The sequence below is a fragment of the Coccinella septempunctata genome, chromosome 3 (assembly GCF_907165205.1).
Source record: "Coccinella septempunctata chromosome 3, icCocSept1.1, whole genome shotgun sequence".
Classification (NCBI taxonomy): Eukaryota; Metazoa; Arthropoda; class Insecta; order Coleoptera; family Coccinellidae; genus Coccinella; species Coccinella septempunctata.
This window is the reverse complement of record NC_058191.1, coordinates 22,133,308-22,159,303: the sequence shown is the minus strand read 5'-3', so window position 1 is coordinate 22,159,303 and position 25,996 is coordinate 22,133,308. Positions and strand designations below refer to the sequence as shown.

At 35.8% G+C, this 25,996-nt stretch overlaps 2 protein-coding genes across 2 annotated transcripts in view; one reads left to right on the top strand and one right to left on the bottom strand.

The window, feature by feature from the left end:
• The window catches only part of LOC123309453 (serine/threonine-protein kinase SIK2), a 71,653-nt gene extending 66,723 nt beyond the window's left edge, over positions 1 to 4,930 (top strand). Inside the window, exons 9-14 of the mRNA XM_044892586.1 lie at positions 2,209 to 2,604; positions 2,678 to 2,992; positions 3,062 to 3,292; positions 3,411 to 3,804; positions 3,861 to 3,995; positions 4,492 to 4,930. Coding sequence (XP_044748521.1) covers positions 2,209 to 2,604; positions 2,678 to 2,992; positions 3,062 to 3,292; positions 3,411 to 3,804; positions 3,861 to 3,995; positions 4,492 to 4,575 — 1,555 coding nt within the window. The 3' untranslated portion in view covers positions 4,576 to 4,930. The remainder of the gene's footprint in view (positions 1 to 2,208; positions 2,605 to 2,677; positions 2,993 to 3,061; positions 3,293 to 3,410; positions 3,805 to 3,860; positions 3,996 to 4,491) is intronic.
• A 10,296-nt stretch (positions 4,931 to 15,226) lies between these two features.
• LOC123309398 (serine/threonine-protein kinase PAK mbt) lies at positions 15,227 to 25,894 on the bottom strand. Its single transcript, XM_044892502.1, has 6 exons — positions 25,738 to 25,894; positions 23,600 to 24,281; positions 22,924 to 23,207; positions 22,581 to 22,869; positions 16,590 to 16,783; positions 15,227 to 16,532 (listed from the first exon to the last, which is right to left on the bottom strand). The coding sequence occupies exons 2-6, from the start codon at positions 24,171 to 24,173 to the stop codon at positions 16,143 to 16,145; spliced, it is 1,731 nt and encodes a 576-aa protein (XP_044748437.1). The 5' UTR covers positions 24,174 to 24,281; positions 25,738 to 25,894; the 3' UTR covers positions 15,227 to 16,142.
• Between the last annotated feature and the right edge of the window lie 102 nt (positions 25,895 to 25,996).

Here is a 25,996-nt window from a genome sequence, read left to right as displayed (position 1 = left end):
GTGGGATATCTTTTTTACAGGAGGTACAAAATGAATATTTCACCAAAAATCATGTATATAAAACATTCAAGATGGCGGAGCTATCACCCCCTGAATTAAAAAGGGATGTAATGAAATTTCGAATGCGGGATTGATCATTCCCAAGATAAACTCCGCGCCGCGCTAGCTTACTTTACTACGCCTTCTTCGAAATGAGTTTGCGCAAGCGCAGTGTAACTCTTTTACCGCACGCCGTTGCGGCGTGCGCAACATTCAACTTAAGATAGTCGCTCAGGCATATTTACTGCTCCTTTCATCTCAGTGATACCGTAACCGTACCTACTCAGGAATAACAATAATGAAAATCAGGTCAGGTAAACTAGAAAAGGTTCTCAGGACAATTACAAGCAGCTTTGAATATAATAGTACCTACGTGCCGATGATGCTAAATTTGTTCATTTTTTTAGATTTGAACACCGAAAAATAGTTATTTACTACAAATGACAATGAGTTATTGGACATCGATCCTAATGAGCCAACAGCTGCAAGTTCAACTTTCGACTGAATCGAATAATAATAATAAATGTTTATTCATAATAAAATCACCAATTATAATATATCAAGTCTATGCGAATAAACAGTATCCCACTAAAGTGCGCTTCAGTTACTGTCTTAGGCTTAGTACACATGAGGGCGTTAGACGCCGCGTTGAGCGCGCGTACATCTGTACGCTCCAATGCCCAGTCTAGTAACTCGAATCGCGCTGCAAACGCGACGGTCCAAGTAAAAACTACAAACGCGGCGTCTAACGCGCTCATGTGGACTAAGCCTCAGCCCAAGAAATTTTACTGAGTTACATATCTCTACTGAGAATTCGTCCATGTCCGCGAATGTTCATTACTTTTCTAAGTTTAGCCACACTTCCATTACAAAAAAAAATAATTTCATGAAATCAAATTTGTTTGTTTTAGGCATCGAGAAGGCTACTAGTTTGCCCATTTAACCCAATTCGTAGCCTCAATAATAACGGAGTCGGCAATGGTGCCGACTTATTTGAACACCCTGATATTTTCGAGCGCTTGTAGAAAAAGTGTCTTTCCGCACGGAAAATAACTATTTCCCATGCTCTTGATTCACAAAATCACAAATGTTATCCAGAACAGAATAAACATGGAAAATTCAAAGTGGCCTAACTTTGGAACCACTTTTTTTTCAACTAGGCTCGTCGCAAAACTTAAGCACAGAAAAAATTGCCTTCCTTTGAACTTTAGACGAACCTTCATCGTTCGTCGTATTGTCATGAGCAATATAAACCTTCTCAAAAACGAAAAGGGATAAAACTTCTCGCAGGCATAAAACAAAAAAATGTAATTTTTATTGATGTATGTCTTGTGATGAGCATTAATGGAATCTGTAGGTATATAGCGATGAGCTTATGTACAATCGACCATAAGAAGAACTTTGATGTTTTCAAAACAGCTAAGAATATTTGGAAGGATACAAAGCCTAGAGCTTAGTTCTAATATCGGTACAATAGCTCTTATTCACTGTGTTTCTTAAAGATATAGTAGATACCATTTTAGTCAATATGTCAGGAGGATTTTGTATATGCTTTTCGACCTAAACTATTCATTTTGTTTTTTTATTCAATTCTTGTCTCAAAAGAGCAGAAACAATTAAAATACCATAAAGTTACAAGTACCGCAATTTTCTTGCAAAGAAAACTCATAGCACAACTCCGTTGTCAAATTTGTTGAGATTTCAATATTCCAGTCAATTACTGCCTTTCGAACGCCAATTTCACCAAAGATATAAATCGAAATTAGACGAAAGTGGCGTTAAGTGTGTCTTTGTTTTGTGACCTCTTTATCTTCCTTGCTTCACTTCATAGATAAAGCAGATGTCAATGTTAGAAAGACGATTATCGTATATTCGAGGCGAGAATCTCTCCCCGTGTAAATGACACCTTTAATCCTATCTAATATATTTATCGTTTGAAACGGAGTGAAACAGTTTGTGATTGGAAGGTTCGAAGTTCGATTGCTGTTTTTGAAACACCCTGTATAATGACAAGAACATTTCAAAATCTATATATAATAGGTAGTTATTCACACCACTTAAAAATTGAATATTTTATCGGGAGTGCTTCTTCATAGACAATAATTGTGAATATTTTTGCAAATTATTTATCGAATCTGGATAGATACATTAATTAAATTCCTCTTGTAGACGCCTTTTGCAACAGTGCTCATCTGCGACTCCTACAGCGAGCAACAGCAAAATAAGCTCCGGATCCTGCATCAATAGAACTTGTGAATCCTCCCCAATTCATGGTATCGATTCAGCCAAGCTGTTAGCCGCTACTAATCCTGAAGATGCGTTAAAAATCCTGAATCAGGCTTCCACCACCACCTTCAGTATGTGCAACGAGGCTACAAAGCTGATGTCCACGCTGCAAATGAGTGCCGTACCTTGCCCGTCTGTGGTTTCTTCTGCCTCTGGAGAATCAACCCCTTCTACATTTCGAGACCCTCTCAACTTATATACTTACACTCATAATGCGATCAACCCACAGCCTTTCGAGGTAATGGGCAGCAAGGGATCTCTGAACAGGTTTTCAGCAAGGTGAGCTAGTACTAGATATTGCTAACTTCAAAATCTGGAAAATCCTAAAATTATTAATTCCGTATTCATTTAGTGGTTTCAGAAGTGGAGAGATCCAAACTCAATATTCAAGTTCTACAGACGAAGGGGTCGAAACTGATTTAGAGGACCATATTCCTAGGCTAAGTTACGCATCATCGAGTTCTTCCAGTGGGATGGCCGGAACTTTCAACGCTTCTAAGAGCCTCAGTCAGAATTTGAGCTGTGATAGTAATTTCGAAAGTTTAGAATATTCTTTGACTGATTCCAACGATCTGGCGAGCAGTTTACCTAGTTGCACAGCCAGTGATCAGAAATCGGATATGAGGGGAGGCAGCATTGTTACTTCAAATCATTCAATGATACCAAGGTATGTAGTACCCACGTGAGGGGAATTCTAATACTTTTACCGATTTTTTTTATGTTGTTTAATATTCAGGTTAGTTACAACGAAGCACAACCCTTTAGTGCATATGTCGAGTTATAAGACAACCCAAAGAGGACTAACAAGATCACCTATCGATTTTCGAGAAGGAAGAAGAGCCAGTGATGGTTTGGTAGCACAACAATGCGCTGAAGGAGGAACGAATAACGTCATTGCCTTTAATTCCCAGAAGTTCAGTGAAAACTGCAAAACTAAAGGAGTTTTGGACATGAATTTAGTACAAAGGTGAATGAACCGTTGTTAGAACCTTGATTGAATCCATTGTGTTTCAGTATATTAGTAGTTTTCATTTATCTTTAGCATCATGGTCTCAATACTCACTGAGTGATTTGAATTCCTATAGAGAAGCTCAACGTTTGCAGTCGAAATATCAATCCAAAGAACCGGCAGAAGAATCCAACCAAAAGCAGAAACAACACATTCAATATCTTCAACCCCGTGCTAGTAAAAGAATTAGTCTACCCGACAATTTCAGCTATACACCTAATGTACAGGAGCCACTACACCTTCAAACGGCTATGCAGCACAGGTTATTGCAGCAGAAAAGGCAAATATTACAAAAACAATGCGCAATGACACATCAAGCCAGTAATAATGTTGGAGTTTCATCAGATAACCACAGTTTGAGTAGGAGACAAATGTTGAGGCAAGCTAGTTACAAGATCGCTCAACAACAGCCGGTCCTACCTCCTCTTCCACTCAACGAAACTGAAAACAAAGACTTGCTAACATTTCAAGTGAGTGTAATTTCGAAAAGAAGTTAATGAATCAATGTCTGAGATTGCATTTTTAGACGATTGTAGAGAATCCATCTGAAGCAGCTTGGACTACACTACCGGGAAACTTGCAGAATTCTTGCCAAATAGGAGATACTAGTACTGCACCACTACACTGGCAAACTCCTTCAACTTGGAGTCAACAGGTACCAGCCCCATATTTGTAGATTTCTTTGGCTTAGTCTTATAAGCAGAGAACTATTTGTTTTCGATGTTGTATAAAAACCTCAGAAGGGGGATCTTTTCCTACCATCAATTGGTACATCTACTACTATTCAGAAGCGGGTTTGATTATAACCGTACACTGTCTAAACTTTTTTTGAGGTTGTTCTTATTTAGTTTTATTATTTATTGAATTAATGTAACTTAGACTGATTGGCATCTGAAAGAAATGTGTTTGCACTCACTAATGCAGATGAAAACAGCTAGAGCTTGAAGCAGCTTCTCCTGTTTTGTTAGTATTATTTTTCTAGTCCTTCAAGTTCTTCAAGTTCAAGCTTTATGTAATTACATATATATTTATATTCATATTTCATAAAAATAAACTTTTTTAATTTCGCTTTTTATTTTTTTTTTTGTTGTGCATGTTTTTTGGTTTGTAGTTATTCGGGAAAGAAATACATAGGTTTTTCTAAGCAGGCAACACAGTTTCTTGTAAATCCTTGGCCACCATTACTTCCGCTGAGCGAAAGTCCACTTTTGGAGCTCACAGAGCAAATGGAGTCAATGTGAATAATTTTAACAGTGGGTGATTTCAAGTGGATTTTTTCCATGGAAGAAACAATATATTAAGTAGAGGTTTGTAAATGAACTATGTGATTGTTTTTGGGTCACGGATATCTGTTTATGAATATTCTCAGTCCAAGAGAATTAATGAAATATAAGAAGTAAGTTATATTATGTATTTGAGTCCCATATTATAATTAGTTGCTGTGATAATTCTTGAAGAGAATGTTTTTCTGTTACGAATGCTCAGTTGTAAATCTAAAAATGAACGGATTGAAATAAAATTATTATATTAATTTTATTACTGATCACGTTCGGAAATAAATTTAATATGAAAAGCATATCAGGGAATAATGGATTAATAATTTATTCGAACTAGGAATGAATCAAATGTTAGGTGGAAAATACTTAAGTAGAATTTTTCTTCGAGTTCTTGATCATCACGAAATCCATATGACAAAATTAAATAGTTTTGATGACATTTTTTGATTGAAGTTCTGGATGGTTCAGACAATGTTCAAAAAACATACAATAATCATTCAATAGTTTTTCTCTGACATGATTCTTTATATAACTGTTACGTTCGGCTAAATCCTGGTAATGAATTTCATTCCGTCAGGCCCGGGTTAGGCCGCACTACGCTTTTCATGAGCAAGCTGTGTTAACCTATATACCTCCAGAACGTTCGAAAAGGTCGAAACGCACACATAACGATTAAAATCCGTGAAACTGCCTAAGATTTGAAGATGTATTCAAAGACAGTAGTGTAAGGATGTTACCAAATAGAAAGTTTTAGGGGATTAAAATCCCAGGGGTAAAGTTACACGCATTCGCAAATGAGTAAAAAAATTTTATTATTTCAAGTGCTGGAAAGTTGAAGAAATGGCATTTTGTAGGCATATACTACCAATAAAAAGGCTACCTATGAGTATTTTTCACATTTTTTGTGATCTTGCATTATGCCCTTATAAAAGCAATAGTTTCCTGATAAAAGAATGAAATATAACATTTTGAATGCAACGGATATATTCTAGTATATGTGGCTGTCAAGTTACTTTGATTTCTATTGTAACCTTCCATGCAAAGTTTGTCCAAAAAAATTCTTATTTTGCAACACTTTCGAGGAGAAATAACGCTAATTTTTGACAGTGTGCAGCTTTTCCAGATTTTCCAGGATAGATCGAAGAGCTTTAGTTTACATTAAAGACCCCCTTGGATTTGAATCACCCTTTCGCACTTATTTGGCAACACCCTGTATATTCTATGACTAATTAAAACGGAAAATCTCCATCAACTCGCTATCCGTAGGTTTTTTCAAGAAATACTGAAACTTTAAACTCATTTCCATGGATTGCGAATTAGGAGTTTTTCTTGCGAACCATTTGAAATTCACAGTATTAAAATCAGGAGGAAGAAAAAACTGCAAATGTGGCAGCTTGTCGTCTCGTTAGACCCCTCGGCAGCTTAGCCGTAGTGCGGCCTGAGAAAACTATACGATATCTTTGAAACTCGCGAATAGGCTTAGGCAATATTTTCTTAGTGATCACTAGAATAGAAAACCGATATTTTTAGATTAGTGTGTAAACATGCGAAACCGGATTGAATGGCTCACTTTGCTATTGGTGTTAGGAGTTGTATCTTTCACATTGTAAGGTAGAGATGATATTCAACTGCCAAAATGTTGTTCAATATATTGTAATATTGATTTGTTGATAGGAAAGAGAAAATGTTTTACTCCTACATAACATTATGGAAGCTTTTCTCTCTTCTTTGTGAGAAATCCCAAAAGGAACGTTGAAATTGTCGAACACTAAAGAGAGAAAAATTAATGAAGGTTGATTCTCACTATACATTCCTTCCCCTTTCCGCACCCCCCCCCCCCATTGCATCTTCATAAAATATTGTTTTCAGTGGCGTAGCATGCCTTAGAGGGGCCCTGTATCAAAATGTGTTGAGGGGCCCTAAGGAAGGGTGAAGTAAAAATAAAAGTAGCAAAAAATGTTCGATTAGTATCGAAATGATTATATAATTAAAAGTTCTAACTCATACTTGGTGCTGGGAGCGAAATAATACACAAACAAATAACATACAAACAATAAAAAATAATATACAAACAACATAAAATGAGAAACAAACAAATAATAAACAAAAAATACCAAAAATTAAAGATACGCTTTTCTAGCATTTATTTCAGCAAAATCTATTTATCAAATCAGCCATAGCTGATGACGATTTCAGTTTTTTAAGTTGTTGTTTCCCCTCTATTGACAATAACGACATGTCTGACAGCCGTTCCTGTCCCATAGCGAAGTCCTCAGATAATTTTTTATGAGTTTTAATTTTGAAAAACTCCTTTCAGCGATTGCAGTTGTAACCGGAAGGGTCTAAAATAAAAGGCATGCAGTAATATCGTCCGGAAAACTGGATGCAAGCCTATTGAATTTTATCAGGACTAATTCTAAAAGTTCTCTGATGGCGCGAATTTTCTGAATTTCAGATTTTAAGTATTCGTATCTATATGAATGATCGATTCGGTGTAATGAACGGGATTTTGAAATTAATGGTTGTCTTAGCAGTTATTCTCAAAAATGCTATTGTAAAACCTGTAAAAGGTTTTGGATAACATTTTTAGGAATTTTTTGCTTACAGACATTCGGGTGCCCCTAAAGCCTGGGGCCCCCGTATCGCACTGATACCGCTGATACCGCGGTAGCTACGCCCCTGATTGTTTTCTATGAATGAATGGATGTATGCATACTGTCCCCCAACACGATGCGGCGTATCGGCGGATAGAGTCAGAAGACTATTCGTACTATTAGTTACGGTTCATTCCTTCTCAGCCTTTCCTTCAAAAGGTGAAGAAACCAAAAAATATTTTTATACAATCTACCGGTGCAACCACACCCACATATGTAGGGGAGACTTCCTTTGAATTGGACAGCCCATGAACCGGACGCTACAGTTTTCTACTACACTCGATAGTAAGCTCCCCTAGCTTCTTACTCTGTTTATTTCTTTTGACAAATTTCAAAGGCAATTCTAACCTGCTGATAGGAAGCCAAAATAGCATTACAGATATACCGATTGACCTGACAAAACCGCTAATTCATTTTTCTTGTCGTTCCGAAGATATTGGCATTGATAAAATGACAATATCAATGCCACCAACTGATTCTGGTCACCACCCATAATGAATCACCTGATATGTATTCAAAAGATATACTGTTATATGTTCGGCGAATGACTGTACAAACTTATACGACAAATACAACTCATCAAATCAAGAGGAACTAACTTGTTAACTGTCTATCCTGATTAAAATATCATGCTATTTGGTTCCGTATAATATTATGGCAATATTTTCAGTTTTCTATTTAAATGGTGTCACAAAAATGTAATAAGCACCACCTTTAAAAGCAGAACATTCAAAATATCATAGGTGTTCTGACCATGAAATTTTTCGAACGCACGTTATATTCAAATTTTATCTGATCCGACTTTTATTTAGCCTCAGCCTACAGCGTAGGCGAACGAGACTGATCGATGATAGAGAATAGTGGGATTATGGTTATGGAAGTGAGACGGCAGGTATGGTGAGAATCAACCCCTCGTTTCATGAAATATTGACATCTCGACACAGATCACGAATAATCTCGGTCGGCTGAGGAAAATCGAAATTAAAGATTATAGAGTTAACTCTATAATATGAGTATTTCTTCAGTTCCACTACTTTTATAGATCAAATTCATGTTAATTATTTCTATAATTGAAATTACAGAACTTATTAGTCATCTTTTGTAATCACATAAAACTTCGTCGGCACTTGCAAGGCCTGTTTCGATGTCAATAATTCTTGGAGCCAGTATTGTGTCATCTCTCAGTGGTTTCAACCAATATCTAATTTCGGTGTCATAATATGCAACGTGATAAAAAAGCTGTGAAATGCTGAAACTTTTATTCCACAGATGGATTCTATGAACTATAAATTCATCTCCATATGAACTCAAATGAAACAAGATTTCTTTGTATGGGGTTTTCCAATAAATGATTTCATTTTGGAATGAAATATGGAAATAAATTTAAATAATATTTCATATTCACCCAGATGCGGAAGAAAATTATAAGGAATAAACAAACAAAAAATTGTTTGCAATAGTTAGAGTGTGCCCTGTGCTCACTGAACTGATAAAACGAAGACCATTGAAAATTGAAGTCGATAAAGAAATGGAAGGGACTCTCGGGTCAGGGAAAGTGAGGAGTGAGGCCTGAAATAGACCAATAATTGGTCTTACTTTAATTATTGAAGTATGAAGTATCCCTGCTATCGCACTCTGACTCACTGCGTAAACAGTGTAGAGAAGATATCGCATTGCGCAGCTACGAAGGAGAATTTTCTGTATCCAACATCAACATGTTTTGTCATTTTTTTCAGCATATTTGCCACAAATTAGACAATTTCCAAGCTTGTCGACAACGAAATTATCGTCTTACGTCTTAAAACGAACGAAACACTATTACAATGTTTGTTTATGGAGTAGATGTAAACATAAACATAGAGATGTTGGAGATGGAGATGTTGTTGTTTACGTTATCTTTCCATTCCTCTTTGTAGTAACTGATTGCAGAACGAATTTGTCAGACAGCTGATCTCATAAACCCATTGAACTCTAACAGAACTTTTAGAGTTCGATGCATAAACCCAATGCTCAAGAAAGAGACCGTGATACTCCAATGTGTCTATTTCAGTCCCACACTTTTGGAATTTAAATTTAAATAAAAACAAAATACGCTGTACAGTGTATGGCAACGTGTAATTACCACAGGAAGAAACGTAATACATATTTGGGTATATTGTGTCCCAGAATTATTAGTCTATATGGACCTACATTAGGTATTAACCATTCTACTCTGATATCAAAAATATTGTCCGAGGTTCAATCAATTTTTTTTCGAAAAATGCTTCTCGACGGAGCTGCAGCTCTGCGGAGGTACCTTTATTCAGAGGCCCTCTCTATCGAGAAAGCATATTAAAAAAAATTCGAACTTCCCTGAAAAAATTTTATCGTAGAATACGGTGATGACTTATTGAACCCTAATTCTGGTATACCTCATATATAATTTTTGTTGAATTGACTAGCTGACTACATATTTTTCCGGAAGGAAGGCGCTGATAGGCCAATAATAAGTTTTGGAACCTCTAGTCTACACCTACAGCCTAGTCAAATTCAGAATATCAAACTTCTGAATTGCTCTAATACGGTTTTCTTGAAATTCTCTATAAATAAAGCCGTTATTACTGCTTACTACAAAAAATTTGCCGACGTTTCGAGGAAATGTATCCTCTTTTTCAAGGCTGTAAAAATACAATTATTCTTAGACTATCAGTATATATTAAACTATTACCAATATTTTGTGCTATTTAATGCAGTCTAAACTAAGAAGATCCGAGAACATCACTACGAAATCTCGAAACTCTACCAAGAATATTCCCAATGTCAAAACGATCTTCTTAGTTTACACTGCATTAAATAGCACAAAATATTGGTAATCGTCTCAAATAGTTTAGCATATACTGATAGTCTAAGAATAATTGTATTTTTACAGCCTTGAAAAAGAGGATAGATTTCTTCGAAACGTCGCAAATTTTTTGTAGTAAGCAGTAATAAAATAAAATGATAAGGTCCACATGCCTGACAATCTTTCGATTTATTTTTAAAATGGATGAAAATATACGACCAAATTCTTTATAGATTTTCTCTCCCAGCATCTGGAACACATAAAAATGAAAAAAAATTTGATGCTTCATTAGAAGTTATATACACCATTTCTGAAATGCAATGTCTACATGGCTTATAAGCTTCATAAATGACTTCATATTTGTAAAATTCTACTTGTCTTTTCATTACTTATTTTTTTATGAATGACATAGTCTGTGATTTTCGATAGATACCTGAAATGAAACCTTTATTGGAAAACTTTTCATACCAGTAACTATATAAATAGGAAAAACTCAATTCTTCGCGACAATACATTTTATATAAAATTGTATGTATGCCATGACTCGAGTCTTGTGGTCTTTTTCATAAACTGGAAAATATCAAAACTAAAACTTGTTAGAAGACTGCCATTACTATTTAAGCGAATGTATTATTATTACCAGTAGTTTATAGGGATTGTGAGCTTTACAATATATGAATATATGTATTTTAGAAAGCTTATTTATCTAGTCACCAGATGCAATCAATGATATTCATAATTCAATCTGAACTGTAATACATAAGATAATAATTTATTGAATGAATGTCTTAGTTTGTAGGGAAGAGATGTTTTTTGAACTCTAGGAGTTAGTACCGAAAAAAAAATCAGAATAATAATTCTGTAGTAAGATATGCTCATTGAATGTTTGCACACTAAAGTAACCACAAAATAAGGGGAGTAAACCGAAACCAATTTTTTTATAAAGTTACGTTTTCTTTGCGACGTTTTTTTGTCAATGTCGATATAAAGTGCGAGAGTTTTCCCAGAGACCGTATTTCACGTCAACACAGTTTCGATTTTGGACTGTGACGTGTACAGCTTTGTACAATTGCCGCCAATGCAAAAATAAAAAATTCAGTCTGACCTGTGAACATAAGATTATTTCTTGTGCATGGATGGAAATGTGAAATTACAGCTCTTGAATATGTAACACATGATTTAGAATTCAGTTCTCAGACTCATTCTATCGATGGCATATCTAACGAAACTGCAGTTTCACCTACGAACATTGTGCGTTGGGGGAAAGAGAAATTTGCAGGTTAAAATGGCTAAATATGGTCATCGATCGAAAGAGTAAATTGTAATTTTTGCATTCGTGGAAATTCGAAATTTCAGGTTCAGATTTCACCCTTCTGCGATATAGACATGATTGTACATTAGTTCGGTTCCACGCTGCGGGGAAAAACCCGTCGCTAGGAAAATGAAAACTCTTATTCTATATGGCGCCAATTCTCAAAATGCCTATATGAGTAATGTCGAATTTCACAAAACGTTTACCTACTCATTAAAAATCTCGTATATAGTTATGAGATTGGAAAAAAGAAACTTATATTTTTCCTTCAAATTCAAACAAAACATCGGAGAAAAATTAGGTTATTATAATGAAAATATCGACAAGACCAGTTGTCAATTAATATTGACATATTAATTGACATTGTTATATATACAGAATCAATGAGTATACATACCTCTATAGAGAAAGTTATATGAGAATCAATGAACTGCATATCATTGTCCTGCTAGTTTCTCAAAATTCATATAGTTTTATGCCAACTAGGATCGCAGTGCTCTGAATAGCAGACCTACACGTTGGACTTCCTCATCAATTCATATTTTATAATGGACGATTTTTTTAAGAAGAAATTTATCCATGAATTCACAATCTCCTTTGAAAGAAAACACACTTCACATTATAGTGATGACCACGAGACCAACGAGACTTAGTCTCGTCTCGTCTCCTATGCGAAAGCATAGGTATATCTATATTAGTTTTAGAATGTCAGAAAAATGTTCCTCTGTTGCTGAATGTGATTTCTTCTTGTGAATTATTTTTGCTGTGACATTAAAATCTATTGCCATTAAAAAAAATGCAGGGTGTTGAAATCCTGTATTTTTTTCCACAGCAATAGCTTTTCAAAGCATATTTGGTGTCCTATTTTTCGATCCTTTAGTGTATGTCCCAATAGTTATGAATCACCATGTACATATAGTACACATTGAATGCTCACTAAAAAACATACTGTCCCTAGGAAATCGTCAACAAGTAGAGAATAGTCTCATTTCACCAATTTATTGAAAGCCGACAGAGTGTTTTCGTTTTGCTGCAAAATGCAAGATCCCAACTCAGTTGAATCGAATTATTATTTGTTTAGGCCACAATTACATCTCTTTACGTTACGATCCATTCAGAGTGAACGCACAAATGAATGGAATATTAATGAAATATGCGAAAACCACCGACTCGTGTTTTATATAAACATACCCTAAAAGTTTTAACGAAATGCTTTCGTCTTGGTATGTTTACTGTAGTATATCAATTCTTGTCTCGAGACTTGAACAGCCTCCCAAAAATGATACTCTCGTGGGCATCACTACTTCATAAAAATATCACTTCATCCTCACTGCGGCATCTAAATGATATAATTGGATTGCCCCTAGGTCTACAAATATCTGATGAATGGATAAATCATATATACCTCTCGGGATATCAGGACCACGAATTCACTGCAGTATCTGCAATAACGAAAAAAATATTCTACTTTAAAAGTTTGTTTAGCAGATTCTGCATAGGCACATCTTCTCCCTAGTACTCGCACATTCTTCCTTTTTTTCGCTGCCTTTCTTCTTTGAACTAGACCCAGAGTTCCATGGTTCTCTTGCTTTCAATGTTGCCGCCTTCAACTCAAAGTTGTGAAAAAACTGTTTTTGCTTACAGTGCACACCATAACATAGATATAGATAGGGCTGCTAAGATAAAAAGTTATAGTTATATACCTACTCATTTAAATCATAACCGATCGTGCTTAACTATTGGCTTTGGATCGTCAATAACCTCAGCTAGTTCAACTAAAACAGAATGAACCTACGTACCACAAGCTCACGACAAGCGCACAACTCGACAGTAATCTCGTTTTCTCCTTTTTTCCCTACCTTATCTTTAATAAGTCGAGTAGGTGGAAGTGGAAATTTGTACCACAGCTGATCGGTTTCCTTTGTATGAACATCTTAACGTTTACACGAAAACTGTCGGGTGTAATTAGATTGCCGACAATGTCCTATCGAATCCGACATCGATAAGTTGTAGATAGATTGTCGATACATCTTGGTATCACCGCTGGTTTCTAAATTTGATATCGAAGCGTTTTTAAGCTTTCCAGTTTACTTTCCCATCGGGTATAACAGAACCTTTCTAAAGTCAGCTACGGTACATTTTCCATTAAAATTTCCCACCGAATTTTCGATGCGGAAAAAAGTAGAAGAAATTTGGAAACAAACAAAAAACGACGTATAGCTTTAGGGGAACATTTTGATGGGCCACAAATTAACCCTCTAATACCCAAGTCCGCCTTGAGACTGGTTGCCTATAAGTGGATACAAAATTATTCTGCCCATGTCCGCCTTCAGTATAGGTTCATTTTGTGAGAACAGGTGTTAATGTAAATCAGTTAACTACCTATTTGCGAAAAAAAGATGTAGATTACTTAAGCTAATTTGAAACTATACGGAAATAATTATAAAAAAGGAAAAAAAACTTGGGCATTAGAGGGTTAAGTGGTTTTGAGGCTATGGCTAGCGCAGGATATGTAATGATTTTTTTCTCATGGCACTTCCATCAATGATTATTACAAATTGTTATTTCTAGGCTGCTATACAGTTTTCGAACTATTTAATATACATGATCCTTTTCCAGACTATTGCAAGAAATATCAAAGAAAAGTTTTAAGGAAAAATATCTTCCAAAAACCGATGTATATTGAAAAATTGTTATAATTGAACATATTGGACATTTCGATGAAGGTATGTTCTTGTTGGCATATTCATGAATACGCGAAGTTTTTAAAATGGGTCGATAATCTCGCGCTATCACACTCGGATAGATATTTGAGAATTGGTCCGTTCCATCAAGCAATATTCACGATTCCCGGGGGACTCCTCTCAGTGACAATTCATGAAGGAGAAATACATTCCACTGCCTCCACATTTCACGTACCACCACCCCCCAAGAGCCGGAAGGCTAACCGATTTAGCAAAACGGTATTCATCCAGCATGCAGCTATGTGTGAACCCCCCTCCATAATATCTGCCTTTCACCATGTTTCCCGGTTAATTTTATAATGTGAAGAAGCGAATACCCACTCTACTACCACTGCAACGAATATAACGACAGGTCACTCCGAAACGTTTTAACCCTTCGATGTAACTTCGGTAACGCCGCATTTCATTTCGCAGTAGCCTACCGGCCTCCTTCTTTCTAGTCTAGTTAGATGGATTTTTTTCACCCAGACTGCTTAATTCGTTTTTCTGGCGCAAGTGTTAATTTGATACGGACTTGACTATTTTCAGAATGATGATATTCAGAGTAATAATATGTAGGAGTAACCAGCGAATCGTGATAGCGGCAACACCACCCCACGAAAGTTGTTTTATCTATAAACATCAATTGATATTCTCCCCAAAGTTTGTGGTTCCAAGTAACAAACAATTGATCGTTACTTGATGTTTATAAATCATGTAGAGACAGACATATCAACATTTTCATGTTATTTTTTCAACACTACAGGGTGTTCTGAAAGCAATGTTCACTTTAATTGAAGTGTTTTACATTTCAGCTTCAAGATGGCACGTTCTTAGCAAAACATTTACTTGGTCGAAATTTTCAATGTAGAGAGATTGAAACAACGAATATAATTTCGATGTTTAGTAGTCAAATTCATAATATTTTGATGTATCAATTCAGAAATTCCGAAATGTATTTTCACAGGAGAAAACGTGCCCATTGCGTTGATGTCATTATATATTGATAATTATATATTGATAATAAAAATAAGATCATGAAGTTTGTTTGATTTATTCATTGCCAAGGAATTTTCAGGGAATTTTAGAAATAAAGACTCGAAAATAATAAAAATATGAGTGTATTATAACACTTTTTTATATAGTGCAATCAGTTTGATAACAAATTACATACAGAGCTGCAAATTAGCTACTTTTCAACAACAATATATGATACAATTTGTATAATCAATTCTTTCAAAATTATGGTATATATATAATGGTATAATAATTTTACAATTTTTAATGATATGATATGAATATATGAAATCAACTACCATTCAAGTTGGTTCAATCCTATGAAATTTTAAAATATCAATCACTATAAGTCACACTTCTTCAGTAATTCAATAAGGAATCTTAAATTCAAATGCTCACCTCAAAGCTTAAGGCACAATAATGGACGGCAATATTCTAAACTATAATACTGCTAGATAATTTCAATGTCAAAATAATCTCTGAACTGAGAAATGATTTAGTCAACTCAAACTGAGTTCTGTCATGAATATATTTGTTAATGATTCACAAATTCATCAAGTTAAACCGATTATGATTTTTCAAACAGTCCTTGAATTCTTAAGTTTTATCATCTCAAATTTTCAGAATGAAACGTCACTGCTTTGCTTTAAAAAATGAAGACGATCAAACAGAAAATTGTCTACAATTCTTCAAGATTTAAGTACTAAGCTGCAAAAGGAGCATATTTACAGGTAAATATCATATCATAATTACAAATAAGTTATTGGATCCTGATCTACAATTTCTAATTGTTAACTCATGCAAACAAGCTGATTGTTTCTGTGAATTAAACGATGAACCAATTCAAATAAAATCTGAACATACAACTGTAAATTGACCAATCCTTAAATAATTCTTAACAATATTTCCAGCTCTTAATTTCAAGAAACTTTGGTACTTATTTTCACCCACTTTTCACGAGAAGGAATATTAATGCAAATAAGCAAATTTAAAATTGACCTATTTCAATAATTTGAATGTTTTACTCCTCTCATCAAGGGAACCAGAAGAGCTGGTGGTCCAGCTTGTCTTAAGAAGGGATGTGAGAGGAGTTCTTGCGCTGACGCACGTTGGGTAGGATCCCTTACCAACATTCTATCTAAGAAGGTCTGGAGACGAGGTGAAACTTTGTGTATGTTCTTTAGTTTGGGAGGTGGAAGTTCCCTTATTCTTCTCATTGCTTGAAGAGGAGGTTCATTGAAAAATGGTGGCTCACCATCAACCATTTCAATAACCATGATACCAAGGGACCATATATCCACTTCTGGACCATAAGGAAGTCTAGAAATAACCTCTGGAGACATCCAATATGGAGTTCCGACTAACGACTTTCTTTTTGGGAGCTCTTGAGATACCTAAAATGAATGTACATTATGAAAATGAAATTAAAAGTTATTTCACTTGAGCTATACCTGAGCACAAAAGCCAAAATCTGAAAGTTTTACTCTTCCATCAGGAGCCAAAAGAATAGAATCTGATTTTATATCTCTGTGGATAACACCTTGCGAATGTAAATAAGCTAAAGCTTTCAAACACTGCTTACACACAGTTGCTATTTGTTCCTCATCCATTCTAGAGTGTGTTACAATATCTGTTAATGCTCCACCTGAAAATATTTTCGTAAGATTTTTATCTTCACAGTTAGGAACATTTCAAGGAATGTTCCAGTATATGCATTACTGCCCTTAACACATAGGGAGGTATTTTTCAATAAATACACTCGTTTCGTCCGTTAAACTTTGTTGAATAAGTAAGCTGTTGCTCGACCAGCTCATGACCGTTCAGAATATCAGTATTTCACGTAAATGAAAATCTCACTGTTCTCGGGATAATCGACGTTTTCTAAATTGCTAGAAAAACGCTACCCCACCTTGGTTTATCACGTTACAAAATAAGATTGCAGCGCTATGGTGGGCAGTTAAGGAACTATACTAAGACTGTTGTTGTTATTGCTTTCATGACCTTAAAAGCTAATCGTTTCATAATGAAAATAAAACGAAGGTGTAAGTGTTGAGATTTTGAATTTATACCAAAAATTTTAGTAAATTGTTGTATAAATAGTATTTCACGTAAAATTTTGAAGTTTGAATTGTCAAGCTTTTTGACGATCAGTCAACTTCTTAGTGCCCGCTTTCTATGGTTACAGCCATATTCGGATTTCTCTCGAATATGGGCGAATTGCTCATTTCGCAGCGCGTATAGAATATTTTCATACTAATCAAATCATAATATCCACTTTTCCAGACGAAGGAAAAATTTTCAACGCCGCGCACCGCCGAAGGCAGGATTTTCAACTTCACAGTCTGTTTATTTTTCTATAGGTAACATATCTTTCTACTATAAATCTATAAAATGTATAAACTTCTGTCTAGAAATCAACGGCAATAAAGAGTTTTTATAATAAGGTTTGCCCTTAAAAGATTTCTGCTCTCACGCAGACCAAAAGAAATAGTAATAATAATATAAAACAATGGGCTCCTAAATTTTAAAATACATGTCCTTAAAATCCTTATACCTCAAATATATCAAAATATATTTTTTTCGTATTTCAACATATTGCATTTCACTTCTGATTTCAGAAGAGCTCTTTTATGAACATTATACGTCGTCTTCACAATCCGGCAACGCCCATCGAGTTAATAATGGCCATGAAAGTTTTCTGATCACCATAGACTTAACAAATATTAAGTTTGGTGATCAAATTTGACAAGACAAACAAACAATGACACAAAATGTAATCGGTTTTATTAATATGGAGAGCAGGTAGAAGGAGAACGATCCCCGTAATAATTATGTGCCTCCAGAAAAGCGGAGAGAGACACATTTTTGTGTTCAGCGGAACATAGGAGTCGCTGCGATCGATAAGGGGTGGAGATTTAAGCGTCAATTTGAAATGAGCCTTCATTTTATTTTAAGTTAGGTTAGGTAAAACGAACAGCCTTCATTTGTACTGTAATCTTCAAAATTATATACATTCGCAGTGAGGAGTAGTACACATCAAGACAGCAATAGGTAGCAATCTCAGATTTATCACTTAGGTATTGGAGTAGATTCTGTTTCCAATACTCAGCTGGGAACCGTTATAAACCATATATTATGTTATGCCAACAAAATTCTTCAAGAATATCTACTTCTGAACCATGTAGTTTTATTGCCTAGATATTCTTATTCAGAAGAGCCCACTTCTCACGAGAAATGACAATTTAGATTTCGTTTATATTGAATACATCATCTTTTTGATATCTTCATCGCAAAAGTGCTCTTGACACATAAATTGATTCCGAGTCGATTCTTGGAGTAAGGTTTTTCCCAATTTTCTTTCAAAAATGCACTCGGAAATTTTATCTCTTCTCCTTTTCTTTCTGATGCCAAAACACTATCACACTAGAGCATGCTTCAACATTTCACCATGGTCATGTTGTTCTCTTATGAAAAATCGAAAATAATTGTAATATAATATAATAATAAAATTCAACTAGTTTAAATCAAAATTTCGTCATCCCGTGATCGCCAGCGCGCCTATTGGCGAATGCAAAAAATCTAGACGCCCTCTGCCGACTGAATTCCGAAACTACTTTGTCAGTACTGCAAAGTCAAAACAAGTTTTGTTTCTTATGTTTTCTCTTGTCTCACGTTTTCCAACAATGTATTATAATTATTATTTGGAGAAGTTATATTGGGATTATTTTCTGGGTTTCTGAATAGAAATATTGATTCCGAAAAAATATTCGAAAAGGTATTTATACCAGTGCTTCCAACTGACAGGAGTTGACGATTTAGAAATACAATTTCATAATTTCCGTACTTCCAAATGAATGCTTTTTCTCATCTGTAGAACTTGTTCCATGAGCTTAATCATATTTATGTCTCATGAGATTTCAGTATGAGGAATATCTATATCATAACATGGAATTGAAATATTTTAAATGGAAACTTTAAAAGTTCCACATAAACGCTGTACTTATCAATGTGTTTAGTTTCTACCTCCTTCACAAACTCAGTATATGCTACCTCAACATTATTACCTAGGTTTACTTCAAGAAAAAATCTGTTGAATAATAGGAATTTGTGTTTAGGTTCAGTGGATTATCAATATCATCGCTCGATTTTATTCCACAATTCATCCCTTTCAAATGAAGTATTTCCAAAGAATGTTGATATTTCTTTACGAAACTAAATCAATCAGTTCACTTCCGGTAAATATCTTGATTTACTAGAAAAACTCTGTTAGGCCGTACAAATCTCGAAAAGAGTACGGACAAACTTCAAAGTTTGTTTACATTTCGCAGCGCCCTCAACGGTAATTGAATTCGCGAATTGGCAAAAACATGAGCTACTCTATTGGCACATATTTTAGGGGACAAAAAATATATGGTCTCCAAGCAGCGATCGTTCTCCTTCTCTCTACTCTCCATAGGTTTTAAGAAGGTTTAGAAACATTTTTTTGTAATCTGTGGATATAGAATTCTAATCTTCTTTGGCGGTTTCACTGTTGTCGAATTAACAAAAATTACTAGACTCTAGTAAAGGCATTCTACGTCACAAGCTTTTACATATTCGAATGTTTACTGATTACTGATTGCTGGGTGTGTTGGACGGATAAACCAAACCTGACACTGCGACCAAGCGGTCTATTGTAGCACACAAGCAAGCTCGTAGAGATAGACCTCTCCCTCCAGTCCCATCCTGCTCAAAAAGGAGATGATGTCGGAGAGGGAGTGATGCTTGAAGCTTGAGTTCCTCCAGGATCATCTTCGGAGAACCAAAGACTCCAAGTCTGACTCCTGACTGCCGCCGGGCCAGTCACAGGGGATGTGCTCAATCGTTTCGTTCTCCTCTAAGCAGAGTCTGCAGAGCGGGTCATTGACGATGCTGAGTTTTTTAAGATGGTCTCTGAGTCTACAATGTCCTGTGAAAACTGCCATTATGGATCTCAGATTGGTTCTAGAAAATCCTAGCCAACGAGTGGTGTACGGGCTGGGAGGCACTGAAATGGCCCTGGGCGAGTGACGCAGTCCAGGACGGTTGCGCCAGTATTCCAGCACCTTTTGCCTTATCCAGCTGTGGTTCCGTTCCCTGATTAAGGAACTGGAAACTCCTATACTTGGTTCCGGGCCAATAAGCGCTGATGTTGCGCCTTCTTTGGCTAGAGCATCCGATACTTCGTTGCCTCTGAAGCCCGAGTGTCCAGGTGCCCAAATCAGTTGCAGGGTGTTTAAACTTCCCAATTTGGAGAGTTTTAGATCTGCATTCAAATACCAATTGCATGAATTGCATTTGTCTGCTGCAAGAGATTTAATGACTATCCCTTAGGATTTTTATTGACCTACAAATTCAACCCATATCAAGAAAATGGTTGGCGCATAGATCAATGGCTCCTGAAATGCTGTCGCCAACTTTCCCAGACTAGCACTGAGTTCAGTCAGCGGTCTACGACTGTAGACTCCGGCTCTAGAACCGTGACTAATTCTGGAGCCATCAGTGAACCAACAAGGTCCTTGTAAATAGAATTCCTCGTGACGCAGTCATTCGTCTCTGCTTGGAATCAGAGAACTGAAGGTTCCGTGCTGGTTTTAGTGATTTTCTGATCAGTTCTCATGCCCATTCGAATGTTTACTAAGTTTCGAAGGGTGTATTTCTGAAATTTCTGAATTTTGAAGCGAATCGTTCACATTTTGGATTACTAATGGAAAAGGGATCGCATAAATAATCTTAAACTCGATTTTGGAGTTTTAGGAAACTTGCCCATTCTCCGTTATCAATATATACCTCTCCAGTTTTTCTGTTTTTCATGGAAATTTCCAAGTTTGGCGGTTTCTTTTATTCAGTATGTATACTAGAGACAAATAATTTTTGCCCACTTTTTCAAAATCATTCCACATTAATTCCTTCCGAATTTCACGACACTGGTGGAATTGCAATTTTATCATAAACAATATTTCGATACTCCAATACTTAAATACAAGTTGAGAGCCACATCATGAGCTGCGCGGTAAGCTGATGTCTTCGATCACCAGTTATTGCACCGTTAAAAATCATGGAATCTCTCCTCCATTGTTGTTCCTTCATTGGTCTATTCCTCGAACGAATACGCAAGAAGATAAGCGAATGAAGCCGAAAGTATCCGGTGCAATTCAATGCTTCGAGAGCCAAACAACCACTCTTTCCCCAAATACCCAATTTGTAACTTCTGAGTTGATGGAAGGTCCTTCAAACATGGTAATATATATAGACTTACTGAAGGAGGTAGCTTGCTACACCTCAATAATCCCTGGGACGAAGTTTTACACTTCACAATACAGGTGTGAAGGCAACGGTTTTTTCATATTCCCTTTTACCATATAGAATGTAAAAATACCCGTTGTTCGGAGTTTTTCGATACAAATGGGTTATTTTGAACATTACAAATTGAGTCTATAGGGTGAAATAATTTGTGCATCGAAAACAACCCCCACCAGCATCCCGAAATTGAACTATCTTGATACACTGAAAAAAACCCGCTGCCCGGAGTTTTTCCATAGAAATAGGTTGTTACCTGTTGGTTTTAAAATAACTGAACACGATCTATAGGGTGAAACAATTTGTGCATCAAAAACTACCCCCCTCCAATCCTCTGAAGTTGAACTATTTTGATGCAATAAGAAGTTAAAAAAAAACCGTTGCTCGAAGCTTTTTGATGTTAATGGGTTGTCACTAACATACTGAACACGACCTATAGGGTGAAATGAATTTGTGCATCAAAAACTAGCCCCCCTCCAACCCTCTGAAGTTGAACTAACTTGATGACAAAGCTCCTGAGGATGCCTAGCAGACAAAACTGGTCTAGTAGATTTTAAAATGAAAATCCAGTGAGTACAAACTTCCTTTTTCACTCAATGTTCATTTAAAATAATGTCAACCAGATGTCACCCTTGATTTTGATTCTTCTAGAGATGTTGTTACAAACATTACTTATAAGGTAGGTATCCCAAAGGAAATAGTGTATTGGGGATAAGTTTGTGCTACGAGCTGGCTACAACCTGTGAGCACACACGGCTTGGATTTTCTACGGATGGAAATGTAAGAATGGAGCTTCATTTTCGGGCCGAAATAACCAAAAATCGTCATTTCGATAATATTCACGTTCGCAGAACGCAGGTTGTTACGTTGTTCTTCAGTGAACGACGCCATGGCACTAAATTCCCATTGGCCGCGGTTTCGATGCATAACCTCTACACCGCCGTCGCTATGCGACGCACCTCCTGATTTAAATTTTTATGGACTTTTAGTCCATTCTGTATAATTGATTCTGTCGCAGCCTAAATTGTTTTTTTATTTTTTATTCTATGTAAACTTAAAATTCTTCTTTCAGGCATTAGACTTTTCATTTAAAGAATCATAATATTGAGTTACAAAAATCTTACCTTCCAAAAATTCCATCACAACCCAAAGCTCATCATCAACGAGGTAACTATCAAACATTTCAACAATATTAGGGTGATGATAATCCCTCATTATAACAACTTCATTGAACAATAGTTCTCTTCTTTGCTGTTTCCTGAGATCCATTTTTTTAACTGCTACCTGTCTACCTGTGCTTCTATCACGAGCTATACAAACTGTACCAGTTGAACCTTCACCAATTTTCACAAACTGCTCAAGATTTTCCCTTGGATCTTTGGAGGAAACCACCATTTGTAAAGCAGCACGAAACTAAAACAAAAATTAGGGATAGAAAAAGGCGATTAATGAAAGCAAAGAACAAACCTGTTCATGTGTTAATCGTTGTTCATGGTGTTTACTAGCTGTAGACTGTGTAATTACAGGTGGAGGAGGGGCAGGGCTCGGAAAATGATTGCTGTTTTTCACATTTTGATTTTGATCTGGCCTAGGATATGTCTGTGGTATACTCGAATGAGAGCCACTACTGTGACTACCATGACTTGAATGAGAATGATGAGTACCCATTTGAGTATGAATTGGTAACTGAGGCGGGCCTCCTGATGCCATACTTCCAGCCGGAGATACCTGTATAGGGTCTCGTCCATAACCTAAAAATGAATTTAATATTGAATTGATGTGGCCAAAACTTTGCGAAATTCAATTGAAAAAATTGAACTAAAGAACATCATTTTCACTAAGAATCACTTTTTCACAGAAATCACCCGATAAAGATATTGTAATGTAGAGTGAGTTCCATAATTTAACCTTAATGGCCAGTTTTATAATCAAACCTAAAGTCCCTTTAATTTTAAAACTTCCTTCAACCCTACTATGACAGTTAAAGAAGCTTCGAGATTAAAGTGACTTTATATTTGATTATGAAACTAGCTGTTAGCTATATTCATGAATTTTATGTTACAAGAGAGATAATTCCTTTCACTCAGACTGCATTAAGTTAAGCGATTGCTCACATTCATGGTGTTAATAATATAAGTCTTACTTGTATAGGGCTCTGGTATATTTCCATTCATATGAAGAGTCATAGCAACTTCCTGATTAACTGAAGGTTTTTCAATGTGAGAATTAGAATTATCCAGGACTTGTGGTTTACTAACACTGGGATCCCTTCTAATGCTTGGATACTGCATAACTTGTTCTTCGGGAACAGCTGGTGGAACATTTGTGTTGTTTCTGTGATCTCTCCTCAGTCTTGGTGGACTAGAGGATCTTAGACTATTGGACCTTGCAACATTTGAAGTCTTAGGAAGAACAATACCATTTGAAGTATTCGCATTATTCAGTTTGTGTGATTGGCTCAGCCTATGCTCAGATTTATGGTCACCTCGTACAATTGTTTTTAAATCCAATATTTCAGTTGGTGTGATCTCCGAAGGATCAACAAGAGGTAAGGGACGGTTAGTCGATTTCAGTATTTGATTATTACCCACAATGGAGGCCCACTGAAGCGGCAGGCCTACATATTTGCCTTCGCGTTTGTCGAAACCTGTGTGCACCCTGTGTTCAAAGTTTGTTGGGGGCGATATTTGGGGCTTCTTCTTTTTCTTCAAGAACATTCTCAATTGTTGTCTCAATCCAGGTGAATTCAAATCTAGGTTACTCCGCCACTTTTATTTTTCGGATAACCGTGTCAACATCTACATACCTGGTCACACATAACCTGACTATTTTCGATATTTATTATTTTGATCGATATGAAATATATTAATTTATCCTACTCAAAGATTATAGAGTAGAAAGATAGGAAACGCCCTCATATCGCTAGTACTAAAAACCGACTACATTTTGGCCAGTGAAAACACGCGTGACAATGAGATGGAGCTAAAAACGCACTGTCAATACAGGAATACTTTTTGATAACAGTTTTCTGTTTTTTGATTGAGGGGCGCGAAATTCGAATTCTATTTCTCGTATTGCATTCCAATATTGACTTTGTTTCTATCAGAAAACAAACATCCTGAGCGACAAAACAAAAGTATGGTTTTGCTTTGTGATCAGGATGTTAGTTTTCATCTAAACATTGTTTGGAATCAATTGATATCAACGAAAAACGCTGTTGGTTGTGCTATATGTTTATTTGCAATTCATAAAAAATTTACAGAAATTGAAATAGTGGGCAATAAATGAAGCTTTTCCTAGGACACTAAAGTATATGGTGATCTGCTATACGTCGAAGGTGTTGTTTCTGTACAATAGGTTGTTCTGAATTAATGAACTTAGTTGAATTTGTAAAATATACAAATATTGCAGACATATGCAAGACCTGTATGTCAGTATAGTTTCTTGGTGCTTTTTTTATGATTTCCTATGATATGGTCTCTTCATGACACAATATACAAATTGATTAATGAATGAACAGAACACTCACAGCAGGTTTCATAAAACTTTGACTTTCTAAACAACAATTTGACAGTCACTTGGTTCCCAAATGGAAATCAATAAAACCTCTGCATTTCTGAATATATTGAAAGTGTAGCAATTGAGAATCATTGAATGGACCTATAAAGATCATCATATTCACTTAATAGGCCGTTTATGCAAGGGATGCTTTCTGCATACAACAATTTACGTCGATGAACAGTTCTCAATTGACCTGCAGTAAAATGTTCATTGCACATGGTGTAGTAGTGTTTGCTGAAGTAATTGTCTTCAAGCCCTGAGAATTTTATCCACTTCGGAGCACTGAAAATAAGAATCAATGAATGACCGATTCACATGTTACGACTTTTAATACTTACGCTTCCATTTTCCTTAGTTGAGTGAAAAACTTAATCACGTAAAATACATTTTATTATTTTATCCACCGTTCTTCACCATTCAATAATTTTCGAACAATATTTTGAAGTTTTCACCAAGAAATAAGGCAAAAAACTCCAAAAATCGGCAACTAGAACGAGCCAGATAAACAAAAAGCGTTTGAGAGTCAAAACATTCAAAACCTCTTTGATCAAAATTGACGTCTGAAATCTTAAAAAATGTCATATATTTCTGCAAATGGCACTCAAATTAATATTTTAACCAGTCCTAGCGTTTTAATAACACGCGTGACACACAGATGTCGCTCAAATCGCTTTAGTCGCCTCGTTTCCCATCTTTCTACTCTATAATCTTTGATCCTACTCATATCTGGTGCTATGATCTTGTCACCTAGGAAAACATCATAGAGAATTGTTCAAACAACTATCAGGGTAAATAAATATCCAAAATAAATAATGGGATATATACAACTATTTACGTCTTTCGAAGTTGTAAAATTCTTAACCAGCCGCAAGTAGCGCTACCGTGGTGACATTCTGAACCCTTGAAGGAATTCAGGTAAACTGCGGGGTTGTCACTTTTACACAAATTACAACCATAGACTTATAATACATGTTATTTT

What these genes read in the sequence shown, in the direction of transcription:
- LOC123309398 (XM_044892502.1), bottom strand. Translation starts at nt 24,173, where the DNA reads ATGTTCTTGAAGAAAAAGAAGAAGCCCCAAATATCGCCCCCAACAAAC. An exon ending in AACGATTAACACATGAACAG is followed by an intron (nt 22,870 to 22,923) that starts GTTTGTTCTTTG and finishes TTTTTGTTTTAG; the next exon opens with TTTCGTGCTGCTTTACAAAT. An exon ending in ATTTTGGCTTTTGTGCTCAG is followed by an intron (nt 16,533 to 16,589) that starts GTATAGCTCAAG and finishes CATTCATTTTAG; the next exon opens with GTATCTCAAGAGCTCCCAAA.